General features: G+C 37.9%; 1 protein-coding gene across 4 annotated transcripts; it reads left to right on the forward strand.

Annotated features, from left to right (window-relative positions):
• Positions 1–316: 316 nt before the first annotated feature.
• Positions 317–8,869, forward strand: LOC133520451 (uncharacterized; the record flags this gene model as incomplete). 4 transcript variants are annotated; one of them, XM_061854868.1, is given in 8 exon segments in its annotated part: positions 317–463; positions 1,699–1,755; positions 3,029–3,095; positions 4,018–4,538; positions 4,693–4,885; positions 5,193–5,365; positions 5,453–5,822; positions 5,915–8,869. In XM_061854868.1, coding segments are annotated over 8 exon segments (1,989 nt in total), but the record flags the coding sequence as incomplete, so codon positions are not given.
• Positions 8,870–22,134: the final 13,265 nt, after the last annotated feature.

Consider the following 22,134-nt stretch of genomic DNA (forward strand, 5'->3'; position numbering starts at 1 on the left):
AATGAGTTCTGCATTTTAGCTTTCTAAAATAATTGTAATGTAAACTTTACTATCTATGCGACTGAGACAACTCAAAGCAAGGTGTGCAGATGCATATATATTTTTATCGTTTATATATGAATGCTAAAATTTTACTGCTAAGAAGTTGCACAGTAGAAAGGAATTTTCAAAATAGTTTATGGACAACAAACTAAGCTTTACAAGGTTATGTTTATAAAAAAAGCCCTTCCAAAATTTTCACATACAGCATTCGTTTCCAAAAATACTCCCCCATCGCTAGTTTCAGCATCTAACCCATTTCCCCCAGGTGGACACCCCGGACAGCGTGCTGCAAAGCGGGCTGGGTCTGGGCCCGGGGCCCGACACGGCCCTGCGCTCCATGGTAGACCCGAGAGACTATGATCGCCTCCGCTTCTTTCAAATGAACGCCCAACCCAACACATTTGAAGAAACTATACATAGGGTGAGCGCATTAGCTTCTCCTGCTTACGGATTTTGACAGACATCATTGACAAATACATATAATGTTGAATGCATGATACAGTGTGGCCAGTTTTGGCATGTGGTGTCTTGGTCATGGCGTAATAACATAATGGTATTTAACACCTACAAAACAGCCATAACTTTTACACGTAAAATAACTTCTCATGAAATATTTGGAGATTTTTTTGTCTGTTAAAATCTTGTAGGAGGAAAAAGCTGTAGTCCGTTATCCTCTGAGTGGCAAATAATTTGTGTGTAGTTTATATATTATATACTCGATTTGATTTTGGCGTTTTTATTTTATTGCTCATCAATTTACTTCAATAAATAAGTGTTTATTTAGGTGTATAATTTAGTTTAGGTTTCCTCTGCTGTTTTAAAATTCCAATATTACTAGTAGCATTTTTTGTTTGTACTTATCCCAACATTGAATATCTAAATATGTAACTATAACTATACGTGTAATTCATTTTCTATATTATTATTATTTGCCAACGGAGAGTTAACAGGCTTTCAAAATTCAAAATTCTAAACAATGCATTTTTGGACACATTTTTATTCGGCATGCCCAAAAGAATTGGAGGTGGATCATTTCATTATTTTTGGTTATTCATACTCTCACATTGTCTCATGGGTTCTTTAAAAAATAAGCAGTTGACAGTTTCAGTAGTTGTTCAAATATGAGCATGTCTTCATACTGAAAAACTTATCCTCTATTACATTTTTGTTCTACAGACATTGAATTGGATTTCTATTTGACATACTTATAAAGCTTGAATTTTTTATCACAGCACGCACAAAGTTTGCACTTTTAATGGTACTTTAAGTTGCACTTTATTATTTCTAGTTTTCTCACACAGCATGAGTGCATGAAGTTAGCATTTTTCAGAAATTCACAATGTTCACATAAAGTTTGCTATGTTATATTATACACCTACATAATTTAACTGGTTTTACTGAACGTGAACATAAGGAATAGTATACATTTTTATTTTGATACTGTTTTATGTTCGTTTATTTGCAGCAATGTTAATATTGTCTGCAATCTTTTATGCATATAATATACCACACGTGTGTGTGTGATATGATTACATTATATCGAAAACCAAATAAAACGTCTGTACTTATTAAGTACATTTTAATAAGCCTTCAAGGATATCAAAAAGCAGCTAACTTTAAATTTATGCATTTAATGAACTTTATCCTTTGTTACAGTTAAAAGTTCAGGAAGCAATGAAGAAAAAAGACAAAATAGCGAGAGAACAGGAAGAGGTAATTTCCTTTACTATTACGTCAAGCTAATTTAAACAACATAGTTTTCACGTAGGTAATTGTTATATTTTGGACAGTCACTACCAATACTATAAAAACATCGTTATAGTTACATATAGACATCGTTATAAACAAATCGCTGCACCTGCATCTATGCAATTAAAACTTCACGAGGCCATGCGCTTGGCGAGAAGTAGAAGCCCATGGAGGAGCCTGGTCTTCAACATTGAGTGACCGACTGAAAAAAGATAAACAATTACCATCCCCATCTCAGAGGACACCGAAACATACTAAGCTCAATACCTACATACTTAAATAGGTACATAAAAATTATTAAATTTACGTCTCACTCACTTAATATATACAAAAGTAATCCAAGCCTCCAACATAACCGAGTCAGTGCTTGTTTCCGTATGAAATATAGCCCTCCTACTGTTTGCACTAGCATTACACGGAAAGGCCGTTACCATCCCAACTTATCCGCACACATCCAAAACATAATCTGATGTGAGAGTCGCAGTAACATGTAATCTTCAAGTGTCTCGAACATTCGACGCGCGAGCCGAACCGCGGGCTAATCGTGCCCTAATCTCGAGCTAAGCCTATTAGAGGCAGTTGTATCGCTTCCCTTCGAAACTTCGGAAGCCCTTGCTTAGCACATTTAGAACTCTCGTAAAACTATGAGACCCTGCGTTGGAATATCGAACATTGAAATTTTACTGCGCCATAAACTGTTGCCGCATGAATTTGGGGTACATGGTACGGCGATTGGTATGACGTCGATTATTTTTTTATTTATTGGATTGGACGTCGATATCTCCATACAAATTGAGTTGTACACGATTGGTTATTGATCGTTTTTTTTTTGTTAAATTGTCAATTTTTCTCTTATATATAATATCTTTTCAGACATACTTGTATAACTATTGTGTAAAACTATTTGCTCCGTATTTATACTTCAGAAGTATTCAAATCTTCTTTCTGTCTAAGAATTTATTTCTTTGAATATTGCTTTTTATCGACGAACTTATTCTATAGGTGGAGCCTAATTTGTAAAGGCACATTGGAAACTTTTTCGTCATTTATCACCTTTAAGCCTCGTAATACATGACTTTCAGTTTTACTAAAGTCACTTACAAAATTCTTGAATTATGGCGTAAAAAAAGCTTATAAAAGTCTTTAATGTTGGATGTTGGAACTTTTTAAATTTACCTTGTCGCAGGATAACGAAAGGATTTTTGTATGAATTGATAAATTTATGTGTTTGTTACAGATTTTAAGGGATATTAGACATGGACTGATGAACATGGGACGGGATGGTGTGCGAGGACCTTTTGGCGGTATGTTACATGTTGTTGTGTTACCTGATTAATAATCAATGATATTTTCATCGCATACTTTTAAATCATACTATACATGTGAATAGTAAACATTAGTACATTAGTTCACATGAGTTAAAAATCACATTTTGCTAAAGTACACACAATAGGTAATACATTATTACAAAAATATAAGAATCATTATTAGATCATCATTATGTGTACTAATAATTATGACTGATTGACGAAGTTGCAATAGTTTCGTGCTCGTCCATCCTCATTAAAAAAAAAACTTGATTTGCACATTGTAACTCTTGTATGATAATCTACATATTCAATGCAATTTAAATGATTTCGACAAACATTTTTACATAATTTACCTTAATTTCGCATGTTGCTTGCACGATGTCGATTTTATACCTAATTAAGTGTTGTTATTGAGTATCTATATTTGCGGAACGCTTATTTTTTGATAAGTTACAAATGTACCTATTTTAATATTGTACTGTGTGCTTTTGTTGTGCATCGTCCATCGATCATTATTGTCACGTTCCCGTTAATGGGACAAAACATCATTAAACATCATGTTTCAGTCTACAGAACAAAGTGCCAAATGAAAGGCAAAAAAATGACGTCTAACGCCCCGTATTAAGAGTGGCAGTTATTTAACTCACCTTCATCCATCAAACATTTAATTTGCGTTAAATAAAAATCTACATGCATGTGTTTTAAAAATATTTTGCATCAAACCACGCACGGCTTTCCGATGTTCGTACACAGAGCTTTGAGAGCAGTGTTGTCAGTGATACCGCCACTTTGCGCCACCGGATTACGGATGGTCATTTTACGGTAAATTTTTTCGCAAATTATGTTCGCACGTTTTTTTATTTGCGCTAATGAAAACTGGTACGCTGACATAGTCTAATGACGAGCTCGTTTACAGACGATACGTATATGTACGACGACGAGGCGAGAGGTCTGTCCGGGCGAGGGCACTGGTATGACGAGCCGCCGTACGAGAGCGACCCCGAAGATTTTCTCATGGGCGGAGGAGCCCCGGCCGCCTCGTTTCAAAATGGCCGCGTGTGCTTCACTCTCAACCTCCGCAATGAATCGAGAGGTGAAGGCGTGATATCTCTCAGAACCGCCGGCGACATAAGCCTAGCGAGAGCCCCTCGACGGGGATTAATAATTCCGCAGAGCGGACCCTACCCGACAACCGTGATCCCGTTGCGAACAGCAAGGGACCGCGAGAGCGGGGATTACGCTGCGTCCGATATACAGTCTATAGGCTCGAGGCTGTCTGGAATATCGCTGGACTCCACGAGGTCAGAGAGGGATTCCAGAAGAGGCTACCGGCAAATGTCAGGATACCGGATAGGCGACCCACTATCGCCCGCTTCTTCGGATTACGAAGATCAAGAAAGCGAAACTGATTCACAACATATAGCAACCGTGCACCAGGTATAATAAGACTTCTTTTCCGCGCTTGATTATTAATACAAATTGGTTTATTCGAGATGAATTGGCATTAAAAATTAATAAATTAGCTGAACAATCGCATATCGCTTTTGACTTGCAAGCCCTTCTTCCACTTAGTATTTTTTAATAATTTCAGTCGGCTGAAGAGTGCGAAGGGGTTTCCAACCTTGCAGGAAAAGTGCGAGGGCTTAGGCAAGATGTACAAAGAAAAATTTCAAGATTACGACAAGAGACCGGACCGGAAGGCACCGACCGGCGGACGAGCGCCGACCAAGCGTTCCCTTGTTCTAATAGTTCGTTCGAAAGTCTTCCCAGCGGATCAGGCAGTAGTGAGTGGATTTATTGAGTTTTTGTCGTGTTAATATAAATGTTTTTTGTAAATAAGTTTGTCTTTCCTTTCTTTGTACCAATAACTCCCCATATATTACTTACAGATAATAATGGTCTTGTAAATAGGTAGTAAAATTTTATTACCAAGTCCTGCATAATCGTTACTAATCGCACTAACCTGTTTAACGGTGTCCTACCTATTCACAGTCTTACAAAGATGTACCTACAGGTATTTCTAGTTTCAATGTCGTGGTAATAAAAGAATCGTAAAACCTAAATGCCTAAATCTAAACTATTTATGTCCAGGCACACAAGCATTGGTTCGAGCCGGTAGTAATCACTCATCTCTCTCGGCAGAAGAAAATATAGAATTAAGTCCGGCCGGGCGGAGCTTACTCGCGCCGCAAATGCTGTGCAGGGCGCGCGCGCTCGTTGATTTCGTGCCCAATATTTACGACAAAGATGCTTTGAGATACAAGGTAAGATACCATGCAAATTACACAGCCAATTAACCCCAGCATACCGCTGAGAAACTTTCATAAAGTCGAATCATTATTTGTTGACAGAAAGGGGACATCATCGAGGTAATCAACATGAACGCATCTGGGATCTGGCGAGGCGTTTTAAATAACAAAGTTGGAAACTTTAAATTCGCAAACGTTGAAGTACTATCCGACAGAGAAACGATGCGATCGAGGTCATCCAAATGGTGCAAGAGCCGGGAGAGGCTTTGGGAAACGCGACCAAGAACGGTGGAAGAATTGTTGAGGAGAATAGATTTACCGGAGTACACAGTGGCCTTTGCAAGAAATGGATACGAAGATATAGAACTCTTTAAAGAAATCGAACCATCCGATCTTGACTACTTAGGAATAATGACCCCTGAGCACCGCACTCGCATTCTGGCTGCTGTACAACTGCTGCACCAACTCGAATGTAAGTTTAGAGTAAACCTTAATGACTATGAGTTTGTCGTGTGATTACATTAATGACGTTTAGTGATAAAGGATTATTTCTGATTGTCTTAGGTGGCGAAGGTGACTGTGAAGGAGAAGGCGGTGGCTCCAGTTCCGAAGGTGGCGATTCACCATTCGGTCGGCGGCAATTTCCCCGTGACTCCGGGTGTTATGAAGCGGGCGTTGGAGTCGGCGGAGTAAGAGTTCGGACGTCTCCTCTCGTCCACAGATCAGACGAACCGTCGCACCGGCCGCCAGAGCCGGCTCCACAGGCCAAGCGTTCCGTCCGTCGCCGACAGCCCGACGACGCCGAATGCGACAGAATCGAGCGTTACCCGGGTACTAATGCGGAAAGAATCACGAACAGGAGCGTCGGCTTGCCTGGAGGCGGCCGAGACGATACATGTGAATCAGATCACAGGCTTAACGTAGTCAAATTCGTGGCCGGCGGGGAGCCTTGCGCCTCGGAAAAGAGCAGTGATTCCGGTGTGAGTAGTTCTTCGCTGAGTTCGGCGCATCCTCATCGTCCCTGAGCGAGGCCCGCCGCGCCCGCGCTCGCCTAGGCACTGGCGCGGGCGCGAGCGCAGGCCGCGCTGCCGCCCGCACCCCCCGGCCCCGTCGCAGAAGCAGAACCTTCCGAAACGCACATTGAGTAAGGCCTCGACAGGCTATCGCGTCACGTCTAAAGTGAATCAGTATTTTTGTCGTACATTCCACCTTATTCGAATTTTACGCGCCGGTTACCGTGCTTTAGATGACGACAATGAGAAGGGACTATCGAATGTGCTTGCTAGGGGGCAGTGGGGGTTACCGTGGACGTTTTAGGTATTTGATCTATCAATCGGGCCGTTTTCGTAAAGAAAACTAGCCAAATAGATAAGTAGAACGGCTGCAAAGAGCTTAGAAGTATGTAAAACACAGACAGACTTTAAATCATGGCATTTAAAGATTTAGAGATGTTTGTTCCGAAATAAGACTGATGGTTCTGTCTGGTCAGCTTTAAATACTTCTTCAATCTTATTGTATATTACAGGCATAGCGCCTATGGTAATATTTGGTGTTATGTTCAATGTTGGAACTGAAAGCAATTTCTCTGGCACTAAATATTATTAGTGATATATTATTATTTAAACAATGTTAAAGAAATAAATTTCATGCCTACTTTATTGATGGAATAAAAGGAAAAATGGGTAACAGACGTGCTTGTAAAGAATCTATTTCTTTGAAATAGATATATTACTTTCTTTCTAGTGATTAAATTGATGAGTTTTAAAGTTACTAGGGGAAATTACAGTGGCTTAGTCTTTGGAATCTTGTTATTGTGAATCGTATAGTTATGATATTTGTTTAATAATACTGTTTTGAAATATCTTGTATTAATCTATCATTCCTTTACTAAAATTAAAAGCATATCATAACGAAGCCAATCTTATTTTAAGTTGCTTTTAAGCGTTATTTTCATAAACTCTGTTCAAAAATCACATTAAAAGTTCATTATGACAATACACGACCATTGAAAATGGTTTCTTATAAAATGCTGTCTCCGCTACAAAATGTTCTTTTTGAATAGAGTAAAATATATATTTCGATGAATTATAAGTTGTAGAAGAGGCAATAAGCCAGCTAGGACTGGGGCGTTGTAAGCGCAACATTTCGATAGCAATAATTGTAAATAAAGTTAGTAGATAGGCTAATTATTGTACGTTGAAACTTTTTGTAATTTTTTAAGAGAGCTTTATGCGGGTATCCGCATGTACAGTATAGTTGTAGGTGTCCCGGTGTGAGATTTTGAATTTCACCCAAGCTTCCGACTCATGTTTTTGTCATTCGTCGTACTTTATGGCTTTCACACTTGCGACTGGCCCGCGTCGTAAAATGACAAGTGTAGTTTTACTGCCGGCTGAAAATCTGACTTATTTTAGAGATTCGACAGACGACCTCCATAATAGTAAAACTGGAGCTAAACTCTGATTTGTATTTCTACTCTGAAATATTTTACTTAAACCGACTTATGTATGATGATCTTATATTAATAACATTTACCTACTTATGTTCTTGTCTACAGTTTCATTTTTAAATTATTAACTTTTCGAAATAGTTTTTGTACAAAGCAATATTTATATAAATACAAAATGATCTTTTTAACAGAGTATTAATGAGTTAACTCGATAGCTCATAAGCTTACCCACATTGTATTTCTACAATTACAAATAACTCATTGACTGACATTGTTAAGCTAAATGTAAAGGACGCCATTTTTTTTGGAAGAGCATTATAAAGCAGTGCATTAACCTTTCGTATGCTTATGCAAAATATTGGCTGTTCCAAGTATGAACTTATTGGCATGGTTAAATTAAATGTAGGGATGCACTGATCAGTACTAAAGCGTACCAAAGGTTAATAGTCTAGCTACCGAAGAAGCTACGAACTGTTTTAGTTCGTGATGTAATTCTTCGCCAGTTCCCTACATTTTTCGTGTTTATGCCGGTTCATTGCAAGACTCGCAGAGGCCTCGTCCGGCCAGTCTCCGTGCAAAGCGACTAATTAGCGAACACTTGCCTGCCATCAGTGTTCCCTTTTGTAAATTTTGTAAAAATCTCCTTAAAATGCACTTTTTGACTACAATTGTGAACTAGTCCGAACTATTAAGTGTATATAGATAAATGTTTGTTACTTGTATATTATAGATAGAATATATTTCTTTGGCAATTATTGTATATTCAATAATTCATTCTTTATTGAAACTTAAATATTATAAAGTAATTTATTTATAATTGAATTACGTTTCAAATGCTCAGGTAGAAAATGTGGATCCATTCGTTGGAAACTAGGACTTGTTTTAAGACTTGTGATTACTGATAATTTAAGCTGTACATTACATCTTCATTTCATTTGTGTTAGCCATATACTACTGTAATAGTACTTTTTTGTAGCCATATTTATATTTTTTTAATACAGACCTTATGATGTATGTTTACAAATCTGTTTACAAACATGGATTCTAAATTAATAAATCCAAAAATGACATCTGACTTATTATTTTCTCATCCTCAAAAATATCAATTTACAGACAACATAGAGACAGTCACATAATTATTGTAGTTGAACCAAGTAGCTATGCCACTAGTATTAGCTAAACGATTAGGAGCCCATCAACGTGCTCACTAGCTCCACTGGAAAATACATAATTGTGATTGTTTAAATTTAACGATAGATATTTACATCTTATCCTCATTTGTGCTCGATTGTCAGGCGTTCGTTGCGTTCGTAACCAGCTACGGAGTTCCGAGAAGTGTTGAATACTGCGATTAAAAAATCTTAATACAAGTACATTTTTACACTACGCTTAACAACCGACTCTCGCTTATTGATAAATTATCAGTGTTACTTGGAATTACGTTAGAGTTTGCATTATTATTTTTGACCCGGATGAAGTCTAGGTTCTCAGGAGTTGGTCACCAGAACTCCTAATCTACTCATCATAACTCCATCATGTTTGGGCTCAATAGATTTGCCCTGACTGCCTTGTTTGATAAATTTATAGCACCAGTAGATTTGGTGCCTTGTAATTTAGACCAATTACTCTTGTGCAATTGTACACTTGTCAAACGAGTCCACCAATAAATTAATTTGATAACCATAGTCCATAACTCAAGTTTCATGAGTTTCAATCAAAGCATTCCCTTAAACGACGCTTAGACGTTCAATAAATACTGTTGTCCATCTGTGTTAGTAGAAATAATAATGAGTACTCTTGCAAATAGTTCTTGCTATTTATGTACCTGCTCTTGGATATTGATTTTCTTTAGGTGATCACCAATGGCTATCGCTAGAAGTATCTGTTAATAAATAATATTTAGCATTTCGTGATTAATATTGACCAAGTTATTGGTTAAATACCTAATTATAGACAACAGTGTCTATCTCGGAGTTGAAATAAGAAGGCAGAGGTACTTAGGAACGAGTATCGTTAAACTCACGACTTCACGACCGGGACAACTAAACGGAAGGTCCAAGGTCCATGCGTTGGACTTTCCGTAGACGCGCGGAATGCTGACAATGCATAAGCTGTCCCTTTACTGACAATTTAGCCTTCGTCTAACAGCTATTTTCGCATAACAAATTCTAATTTTAAACGAGGCTGACCAGGATTGAGCAACTACCATTATATTTACAGCCAGTCAGGTAGTAATGATTAAGCATTCAATCAGGAAAATGCTTGTACTTAGTCAGTGCTATCGTAGTAAGATTAGCCTACACTGTTAAGTCAGAGACAATGTAAATATCAAAGTCTGGTAATATCCATGTAAAAGAACGACGAATAGAAAAAACTAAGTGATGAGTTAATTGGCGACTGAGTTATAAATGACGAAAGCTGCTGCATTTTCCCCAATCATGCCGCTCGCTCAAGAACTTTTCAGCTCTAGTGGACTTGGGTTCGACGAGCGTGTGGAGTCTTTATTTTGTATCTGTCCCTGGTGCATATCGATCGGAATGCGCCCAGACAGCTTAGGGAATTGATATCCCGGCGGTTAGCGCCGTGTTCATTGCACGGGGATGGATTATTTTCAACCGGATCAGGTAAGTGCTTTTTATTACGATTTACTATCATAATAGGTAAGATTTTATTATTGTAATCATGGCGTACCTCTATTCTGCCAAATATTTGACTCGCAAGTCAATCACAGTTTTAGTTATTAGATCTATTTCCAATATGATACCGATCTCTCAGTGTCAAGAGTGACGTTTTTGGTTGAAGAAATGTCAATTTTGTCACTGACAGATCAGTATCATATTGAAAACAGATCTAGGTAATAACTAAAACCCGAATTGGTCTGTCAGACTGTACGAAACTAATAAAGCATTGGTTCAATTTAGTCAAGTTGCAAAGTTGCAGCAGCAGAGTTTCTGAGTAGTATTTTGCCACACTAATTCTATCCAGGAGGACGATTCCGATTTACTTAACATTTTGTAAATTTTGTTAGTTTTATCTATACATTGTGGAAAAAAATAATGGAGGAAAAGCGCCTTTAAACCTTAAGTTAGCTCATTTTCACAAAACTGCATTCAATATCCTTTTCAAATTTGCTTGTCTCGCCCGGGAATCGTATATTATACGACCTTGACACGATTCTATCTCAGGCGCGCCAATAAGCGCGAGCGAGATGCCTAATGGCACGACTCCCACGACATGAGCGTTCCTCAATATCGTATCATAAATAACAATATCAAAACCATCAACTGTACTGCTGGCCACACTCTAAAAGCATCCCTGACAATAGAATCTATGGTATTCATATCAATATATAGTATCCTAGAATATCTTTTCTACTTATATTAATAAAAATAAGAATGTTGTGTATTCATTTCCATTAACTTCTGCAAGGGACCGAGTAAATTCACAGTAAGAGGCCGCTCTAATGTCTCTGTTATTTTTTACACTGCTTTCTGTTACATGTTTTTTTTTGTGGAGGGAGGAAATGCACAGTTGCTGCCAGGCTGGTCCTGACATCATGCGGGTTCTTTTGGGAATGGTTAGCCTTTGGACTTAAACCGTCCCCTTTTTTTAGAATTTGTTTTGGGAGCTTCAGCTTAAAATAGACTTGTGTTTTTTACCGTCCGACGATGAAAGGAGTTAAATGTTTCTCGAGTGTATTTTAGTAATAGCTTGTTGATTTAGCAACTTAGCACATGCGGTTCTTCGTTCGGTTCAGTTCAGTTTTTCGGTAACAGGTGCCACCTTGAACGATTCTCGTACGTACTCGTTCCGCACTCTATCTAAGCGCATTACGCCACCTGCCCAACGAAGCATTTTCATCTCCGCTGTATTTAGTTGTTGCTCATGTTTCTTCAAGACGGCCCAGCATTCAGAGCCATACAGCATAGCTGATCTGATTAATCTGCTAGGCTTCGGTGTGTGAATGAGATAGTTCGTAGAGCGGGAGGCCAATTCGAATGTACATTTTTTAGGGTTCCGTAGTCAACTAGGAACCCTTATAGTTTCGCCATGTCCGTCTGTCTGTCTGTCTGTCTGTCTGTCCGAGGCTTTGCTCTGTGGTCGTTAGTGCTAGAAAGCTGAAATTTGGCATGGATATATAAATCAATAAAGCCGACAAAGTCGTAAAATAAAATCTAAATTTTTTTTTTATAGGGTACCTCCCCTAGACGTAAAGTGGGGGTGAAATTTTTTTTTCGCTTCAACCCTAGAGTGTGGGGTATCGTTGGAAAGGTCTTTCAAAAGTAATAGGGGTTTTTAAGAAACATTTTTTGATAAAGTGAATATATTCGGAGATAATCGTTCTTAAAGAAAAAAAAATGTATCCCCCCCCCCTCTAACTTTTGAACCATAGGTCCAAAAAATATGAAAAAAATCGTGGAAGTAGAGCTTAAGAAAGACATTAAATGAAAACTATAGCGGACATGTTCAGTTTAGCTGTTTTTGAGTTATCGCAAAAAGTTTTCCCTTCATAGTAAAAAGACTTACTTTAATTAGGTACTGATTATGCAAATTTGCCTATTTGTTTAACTCGGGTGAAAGGTACCGTTTCATCCCTTGGTTAACAATTTACTATACTTTAAGCTCCAGTTTAGCTTATTGTGACGGAAGAGTAACTACGAAACCCTACACTGAGCGTGGCCCGACATGCTCTTGGCCGGTTATATATTTATATGATATCATTTTGTTATGGATATTATCTGTCAGCTGGCAACAGTGAAATTTCTGTTAGAACGTGACAGGCATGGTGACAGGCGATAAAAATGCTGTGCTACCAGCGCTGGATTTTGGGCTTGTAGAATCTGTGGGTGCGCGAGGGCGTGCTTCGCAACTAGGGATTGCAAATATTCGAAACTTTCAAGTATTCGAATATTAGATTTTTTTTCTGACGAGATATTCGAATATTCAAATAGAATTCGAATATTTTTCAGAAATAAGAAAATGAACGATAAATCGGTTTTTTTTATCGTTTTATTCAAAAACTATTGGCACATATTGCAAAAACGAATGATTTTATCATCCTACTGAGATGCCCACATTTATAGATTCGCAAAAATTAGATGTATTCAATATTTTTAGCTAAAACTTTTAGTATAAATGCATCGACGCGTGAATTAATATTATCATTATAACCATCCAAACCCGTAAGAAAAAAAAATTAGTAGATAATTATTTTCCGATTTTCATTTAATATTTATTGTCTCTCTCTACTACTCTACTCAGTTGACTATAAATTCCTTGCCTATAAGTTGCCTTTCATTCCATTGTATTTTGAACCGCTCTATTCCAGTGGTTGTGTGAGAGTAAACGGACAGTTGAGTGGTTTAGCATAGAAAATAGTGTTAGGCAAGGATGTGAAGCGGCACCGTGGCTGCTTAATATACTCGTGGACAGTAGTTTGCATTGCATCATTTGAGAAAAGATGAATGTGTGCTGAGAATGAGTGGGGTACTCGACAAATGTCTTCTTTAGATGACCTGGTATTGCTAGCGTCATCGGGTGAAGAGTTGCAGGAGATGGTAACTAGAATGCATGGGTCTTTTGAAAGGAACGGAATGGAAATAAATGTAAGCAAGACGAAAGTAATGGTATTTGGAAAGGGAGAAAATATGTCAAACTGTGAAATTTTGATTGGTCAAGAAAGAGTGGAACAAGTGAAAGGAATTGTGTATCTGGGAACCTTGTTCACTAGGGACGGTTAGCATGATAACAAGACAATTAAAGGAGAGTAAATGGGGAAATCGTGTGAATAGGGCACTTAGCGCTCTTATGAGCGGCTGCTCATAAGGGCGCTGTCTGGCTAGAAGGTGTCACAAAAAGGACTGTTAGCTGTACATAGAGGGATGTTGGTGGCCGCACTTATGTATGGCAGCGAAAGTTGGGTATGGCAAAAGAGGCATCAGAGCCAAGTGAAGTGGATGCAGTGGAAATGAGAGTGTTAAGAAGTGTGTGTGGTGTGAGATTACAAGATAGAATTAGGAACAGTGTGATAAAGGAAACGTGTGGACTGAACGAAGATGTAGTAACACTAATTTAAAAAAGTATGTTGAGATGGTTTCGACATGTGGAAAGAATGAGTGAAATAAGGTTAATAAAGAGAGTGTATAAGGGAGAAGTCGGAGCTGGAAGGAGTAGACCTCGGCGGACTTTGATCAAACCGGAGAAATCCTGATCATTTTTTGATTTTGTTTTCTTTGGAACCGAGTTAGGTTTAGCTAAAAATCGAGAGAAAAACAATAAAAATATTATTTCCTTCGCATTTGGATACCTACCGTTTCTGATTCACTGTGAAAAATACCCGGCAAAACACAGAAACTGTAACTATAGCGGATGAAATAGATTTTTTCGAGTAATAAAAAATATTCGAATATTCGATAAATGAGCGGCTGAATATTCGAATATCAAAACAAGTCGAATATTCGACAATTTCGAATATTCGAATAATCGAATTGCAAGCCCTATCCGCAACAGGGCAATAGACCTGAGGGTCTTGGCACGTGGGGTCGAGCGGGACTTTTATGTCTATTATGTCCACATGGATCATGTGTGAACTGTACTAACCTTAGTACACTACACACTACTGTCGTTAGTCTACTAACCCTTAATATTCTTCACATGCACCATGATTGTTTGCCCACAAAATAATTATTTAAGTAATTTATGTTTGAAGACATTATGTGACATTGCTTAGAAAAACTTTGACCTATGAATGACACTTATTTTTTTATACAGAACATCAGGCCTTTAATGAGTTCTTAAGAAATAGTTGCGTTTTGTTTGGTACTAGTTTTTATTGGAAGCTATACTTATATAATTTTATTTACTAATTCATTATTTATTTAGTTGATTTGAATGGGCCCTAATTTAGATTATTTTTATGCACAAGTCAATGATTTCAATGGAGATCAGTTGGAATATATGAGTTGAGGTAAAAATATTTTTTATATATTTTAATAAGAAAACTTACGTGGGACACAGACATATATTAAAAACTGGTCACTCACATGGCATGTCGAGAGCTTTCGACTTTAAATACATGAGTGGCCCTTTTTATATATTTAATACTTTTGATATAATTTTTGTTTTGACAATAAAATTAGTATTTCAGTCCTAATCTGACGAAAACTAGTGTTTCATTAAAATATATAAATTATAACATTTGGCAAAATTCAGCAAGGTCGCGAATACTTTTCCTACCTAACGGCGAGGGCCATCACCAAGATGCAAACATAAATGAGATAGGTACAGGAAAACTGATTTACGAATCCATCACCGACTTTACTCGAAGAAACAAATTCATAAACCGTCTCCACACAGCCTTCACAATTATCCCGTCGATGAGTTACGTGCCCACACAACGCTTAATCACGCGGCTCCGACCATTTTTCAGCGCAAAGATAAATCTTAGACACATTCCCTTAGGAACGTACGTATTCCGCACTCTCTTTGAAATATTTTCTATTAGCTCCCTTTGAAGTTGTATAATGAGTTTTGGTGCCGTAGGTAATTTGATTATAGACGGGAACATAAATAACTGCGTGAATAATTTTGATCGTGCTGCGCTCTTCTAAACGTTTGTTTTATAAAAGTTTAACACGGGTTTGGCGAAAAAGTCAAATGATCTTCTGAAAATTACTTGATCCAAGCGTAGGAAGCGCTACGGCGAAGTAAAATTGAATTACCAATAAACTTTTACGAGTAAAATACGACCAGATTTTGCACATACAGTACAAAGCTCATGTGGGAAGGCAATTTCATAAGTATTTATGTAATGCAGTGTCAATTTGTATGTATATTTTTTAATGAATTAAAAGCAGAAACCGCTACCGTATAAAATGCGTTCTTTACTGCCCTCTGTCACAACGCATGTAGGTCCGTTTTGTTATCCTAAAGGTCGTATATACATAAAATGCTTATGTATACTTCCGTCCTTTTCCACGGCCGTTTAAGGCGCATGTGCGTGTAAAAGGGCTTATAAACGTTACAAGCTTGTCGTTTGTAAGTCCTTGAAGAACAGTAAGGTAGCGACGATGCGGGTGTCCGTTGTTTACCTGCTGTCCTAATTAACTTTTTATTTTCATACCGACCGCCCTGCTAGTGGGCTTACCTTACTGTTGCTTTTTAATAAGATTAGGACGTGGTCTTCTTTGCGCGGTTTGAGACATTGTCATTTATTCTATGAATGTTTATTTTTATAGGATTGTTTGCAAAATTTTTAGACCACAGAAATAACTTAAACAATTTAAATGGATGGATATAAATAAATCAAATGAATGAAAAGTAGGTAAAAAAACTGAAACAGGCTGTGTTCTCTCTAAAGAGCGATAGTCGAGTGAAGATATAAAATGTGGTGTCAGTTATACTGGAAGATTGGTGCAGTGAAAGTTGGTGAAATTGTCTTCAATTTTGGATGACCTTGTTCATACCAAAATATGGAATTATTAGGATGTTTTCATCGTTCAACTCTTGCCGAATCGGATGTTTCGCAATACAAGCAGAGCTTCAAAACTGTACAAAATTAATATTATAAGACGTTTTGTACGTCTATCATCTAAATCACTATGAATATGAAATCCTTACTAGAATATTAAATACTCATTTAATTTATATTATCAATACTACTGAATATTGACATCTACGCGAACTATAAACTACAAACTTTCCGATTAGTTGAATGTCCCATAATGTTCGCAACGCCGTAAAACAATGCATAAAGCGCCCATATTCCTCTGTTCACCAACAAGATCTTATGTATGCGATCTGTTTGGGCATTTATGGCATTTTGGCATAATTCTGCACAAACGGCGAGGCGACGTGGAACACACCGACCGTAAAGAGAGATGTGCAGCATTTGCCAAATTGACTTTGCGTTGCGGCTAGCTGGTTTATGATTTTAGGTACACTGTATTTTAGCACAGTTTACACGGAGTAGCGATTTGTTAAAGATTTTATGGTTATACTTGGGACTAGTTAATCTTGTAAGGTTGTTAATGTCATGGAGATGTGTGCTGAAGAAACAGCTAACCGTCACGATATATGGGAAATTGCTATAGTACGCGCCACAGTGCCATATAAAAATATAGCCTCGTAGTTGTCACTGACGCTACGTAGACATCAGGGTTTGATGAAAGACGATATGCACTTGATATAATTAAAGTAAAATTTTAACGCCACCCGATTGTAAAAGATAATACATTATCACGCTGTTACGTAGACAAATACGACCTTCATATCTATACAGTATGTCCCGCCATGGTCTTTGATCATGAAATGGACCATGGTCATCTACAAGGCAACTATTCAAATTTAACTTTTGAAAGAAAAATACTTCTTCTACATCGTTTTCTTTTTATTTCCGTTAATTTCAAGGGTGCATTCCTGAGCTTAAATTAAGTAACTTTCTCAATACACCGGTATTCTAATTAACTCCATTTCGGAGATAATCAATAAATTATTTTTATCTTATAAGGCCCTTACGAGCGCATACACTTGCCCTAGGGCCAGTTTACATAATAATTAGTGTTTAGTACGAGTGTATACATTTGTTTATAAACGTAAGTACCTACTATCTCGGACGATCAATGTTCGAATTGATATTGATATGTCACAGTTTTCAATTGTTTGGTTCAATTAAATTTAATTCCCGTGTTACAACAACGCTATATGCAACATTGAATTACTTTTATAAAAATATATATTTTTTAATTAACTATGCCACTTAGTTTCCTTAAACGTAATTACACATAACCCGGAGTTAACGGAATTCAATAAAAACATGGTGTATTCTGTGTGAATGACCAAATATCAAAAATATTCTGAATACATTTCGGAAATACATACATATTTCTCGAGTAAGTGAAATGTAATTTCTTATGAGAAATAAATGTCTTTAAACCGAAATAAATAGGTCTTTATGGAGTAAGACTTCTTGGGTGATCTAAACCTCAATTACCTTGTAAAAGAATAACTGAAGTTACATCCTTTTCTCCGCAAGGAAACCAAACCCACAAATTACTAAAACATAAGCATTTCAGAATAAAATACGCTATGAATATCGTCGGAGACCACAAATTTTCGCTCGCAGTCGCGTTTATAACCGGAAAGTGAGGAAGATACCGCTTTACGGCCCGGCCCGCACCTAATGTGCTGCAGATAGCTGAGTAATAATTAGTCGTAAAGTTGGTTAACTTCAATACACATGAGCTGCATTAACATCATCATAATGTATGGTCAATAAATTGGTTTAACAGGTTCAGAACTGCGATTCTCAGTTTACGGTATGGACTCAATTCCTGCCTTGTGTACTAACGGCCCGATTCGAACTTTAAGATACGTCCAACATTTTCTTCAAACAAAGACTTCACTTTTAACACTGACATATCTAATCCATATCGTATCTTTAGCAAATGTTTAACGTATTTTAAAGTTCGAAACGGGGCGTAATTCTCTGAATTTGAACACATACTTTCTCGAATGAAGGTTGAGAGAGGCGATGGCTGAGATACGCGTCATAGTCGTGAACGGGTGCTGTTTGTGGAGACAAATCTGTTTAAGCTTACACGGGAAACATGTTATGTTATAAATATGTAACTTTACTTTTGAGTGGCATTAATGACACTTCATTCGGTTCTTTTCTGTTTGTTAATTTCATGTCTTTTAATTGTTTATATAAGAATTCAATCCTTGGAGACCCTTTACATCTCTACGGATACAAGGTACTGGGTAGAGGTGGTGATAGGCAGGACTAAATAATCCACCTTTTTGTTACTTGTTCCTCTCTGCTCGCAGTGATTATTTTTAATGTAGTTTTAAGGTTTAAGTGTTTTTATGTAAGTTATAATATATGGTGTAAGTATGGGGCATTGTGAATGTCATCTCGCTTAGTGTGGTAGGGCACAGCACAGCGGATATCATTCCAGATCTAGAGTAGAGCCCAACTGGGGAAATACCTCCACCTTACAGAAAACCGCAGCCAAATAACACTAGACCCTACTCATAGTGTTGTGTTCCTGCCGGTGAGTATGGTTGCCAGAGCTCAACGAGGGTGCGGAGTGTTAGGTCGGCAACGCGGGTGTAACTCCTTTGGAGTTGCAGGCGTACATAAGATACGGAGACTGCTTACCATCAGGCGGGCCGTATGCTTGTTTGCCACCGACGTAGTATAAATATATATATATATATGTAAAAACTGGCTTATGTTATAATGTACTCTAACGAATTGGATTGGAAATAAAATGCTATTTTATTTTATATATAGATCACCTGGTCTGAATTAAACGAATTTTAGTTATTTATTTATTGCGTGGTCGCCTTACCATAAAAAACAAAAAGTACTATAAGAGTCGTTAAACAAACGTTTACAGGTTGTTTTCGATTAGCATGGCATAATTGCAGTGCCACGATCTCGCAGGTGGTCCAATGGACAGATCACTTACCCACTAGACAGTGTGTCTAGAAGTGGCCTTACTTCAGCTTACCACGCGTATATTTTTGTAAGTGTTGTTGTACAGTCAGCATCAAAAGTACCGGATCAAATAACGTTTCATAAGTATCTACGAGTACCATTCTGTAACAGCTTAACAAAAATTAATGTCTTTAATATATTATAACAACTAAGACTGTAAAACATATATTTTCGATCGCGAATTTTAGAAAATTATCTATTTTGGAAAAGTTATACGGAAAATCAGATACTTTTGGCGCGTTGTTTCATCCGCTACTTTTGATGCTGACTGTACTAATTAGACATAATAATAATAATACGCTTAACTAAAAGCGCAATCAATATATTTAGACTGCGATGAGAAATCGAGAGCATTTATCTTCATGCCTGCCTCAGATTGCCGAATCTTCTCTTCTCGTACAGGACAAATCATATCCTCATGACTGAGGGACGTGGCGACAGAAGACACTCTTCACAAACGGCCACACTTTCCGAGACGCTCGATGCATTCTAGCCTGTATGTGGCTTTATTTTTATTTAATCTTCGACGCAAAAATGGGGTGTTATAATTATAATTTTGACCACTATTGCGTGTGTCTGTATGTGGCACAGTAGCTATTAAACTGGTAATTTGAATGCGGTTTTTTTCCAAAAGCAAGCTTTTCTAACGGTTGTTTTTAGACATGTTTTATCAAAATCGGTTCATCCGTTTCATTGCGTGTTTTTTTATTTATATATATGATGTTAGCTTTTCTTTTTGCCTAATCTAGTAAGTAATCTGTGGTTTAACGTAAATGTAAATGCACTAAACGCTCACGCCTTAGGAAAAACAGCATAATGTTAGGAACTAGTACGCTCTTAGAATCTTCTTGTTTTAAGCGAAAGAGTGCCATAATTCTACGCACCCTGTACTTTTAATAATCAATGTGCACGGGTAAACAGTTGGCTTGGATTAGAGACATCTAAAAATAAATACTGGTAATCTCTATTCACGTTAAACACTCTATCCTTTTGAGATCCTATACCGGGTGTTTCCTGTAACACGAGCAAATAATTAAACCATATATTATACTTCTAAAACGATATAACGATTAACAACTTTTAAAAATGATGAAATCTTTAAATTTTAATTTTTTCATACAAATTTAATATTATTTTCAATGAACGCTGACATTGGTGTCTTTGACGGTGCTTGTTACGCTTTAAACATAACTAAGTTTAATTTATTGCTCCTGTTACAGGAAACACCCGGTATAATATAACGTAGGTCTCAATAAAGATCAATTTATAACCTCAAATAGATTTCGTATACTAAAGAAAGTGACTGGCCTCAGTGGCTGGGGCCGGAATCTTAGAAAACACTAATCAAAATATTTAGTAAATTAATTTGAGTTATTCCCAAGTTGTAGAGAAAACTTTTTGTATGTGGTTCTTGTCGAGTAATAAATTGAGTACATTAGGCGTAATACTTGTTTCTTAAAATGCTTGGCCTGTAAGGAGGCATTCAATATACACATATTGGAAGTCCTTAATATTGATATGTCTCTGGTTTGGATTACCGGACGATTTATCTATTTTCCGGTAGACCCGCTTCGGTATGGCTTAATCCCGAGTAATTGACGTAGGTCGTAAACCACAGGTTTACTATGGAATAAAATAATTAATGTTTACCGGGACAATCTTGCTAATGTCGGTCTAGTCAAACAGAATAGTCTATGTCTAAATTGTCTATAGGATATTTAAATATGTGTTAATTATACCCAAGGGAAAAGAAATGACTGATATGTAGATATACCTAAAGAATTATAGAATATAAAAAAGTATTATTAAAATTTAAAATTTACACAAACAAACCGCTCCCCACCGTCCCGGGTGCAAAGGCGCCCATGATACTCGCAGCATTTCCACGCTGAATTACCATGGACAGCCTTTGCACTAGGAACGACTCGGAACGGGGACCCTCCCCCTTTTGCCTGAGACGTTTTGCGTCCGCTCCCAAGCAACCCGCCGTTTCTACAGCGAAAGGAACGAATATGTACCCTGGGCAAATAGGGGCATATTTTTGCCTCTTTAAAGCCGCTTGCGTTTCGGCTGCCGCTCCGGCCGTGCGCGAGGTACGGCTGATGTGGGAGGCGGCGAAGGTGCTGACGCACGTAGCGTCCCACACCAAGCACCGCCCCCGTTCCCATGGTATTAGGGTTAGGCCATCGGGTCGTTTGCCATCGTTGCGGCTAAGACCAGGGGGCTCAAGCACCGATGGGACACCAGCCGACCTAAGGGCCCTTTGGACAGTATCGTTGAGGGCATGGTGACGCGGGTGCCTACCTGCGCAACGACGACAGCTCAGTGCGTGGTGGCCGTCAGCACCCACCATGGAACCGCAGATGCATAAGTGTGGTTGGCATACATCACAGCCCAGGCGGAGAGCAACAGCCACGCGCAGTGAGTCACTGTCGAGTAAGGTGCCCAATTGGGGCGAAGGCAACGCGTGCAACCATGCCCCTGATTCTGGTTGCGACACTGCCAGAAGCCTTGCACGGTCCACTCCCGCGGCGCTCATAATGAGATTGTCTAATGTAGCTTTTGAGAGAGTGTCGTCCCATGCACGCTGAATTTTTGGGTTCTCTGGCACAGTCGCTCCCGGGTTGATGCACAACCATGCCCTTAAGGCGTCCGCCACATGGGATATGCACACTGTCGCCATTTTTTGGTACAATATTAGCACCAAGGTCTGAAGAATTATTAGCACTGTGCGCGGCAGTGTTATTTTATTTATTAAAATATGAAACAAACGGTTATACAAAAAAATATTACTATAGTTTATTTTCTTAAACTAGACCTATAGTTTCCATT

Source organism: Cydia pomonella, chromosome 8 (assembly GCF_033807575.1).
Source record: "Cydia pomonella isolate Wapato2018A chromosome 8, ilCydPomo1, whole genome shotgun sequence".
In the NCBI taxonomy this organism is placed as follows: Eukaryota; Metazoa; Arthropoda; class Insecta; order Lepidoptera; family Tortricidae; genus Cydia; species Cydia pomonella.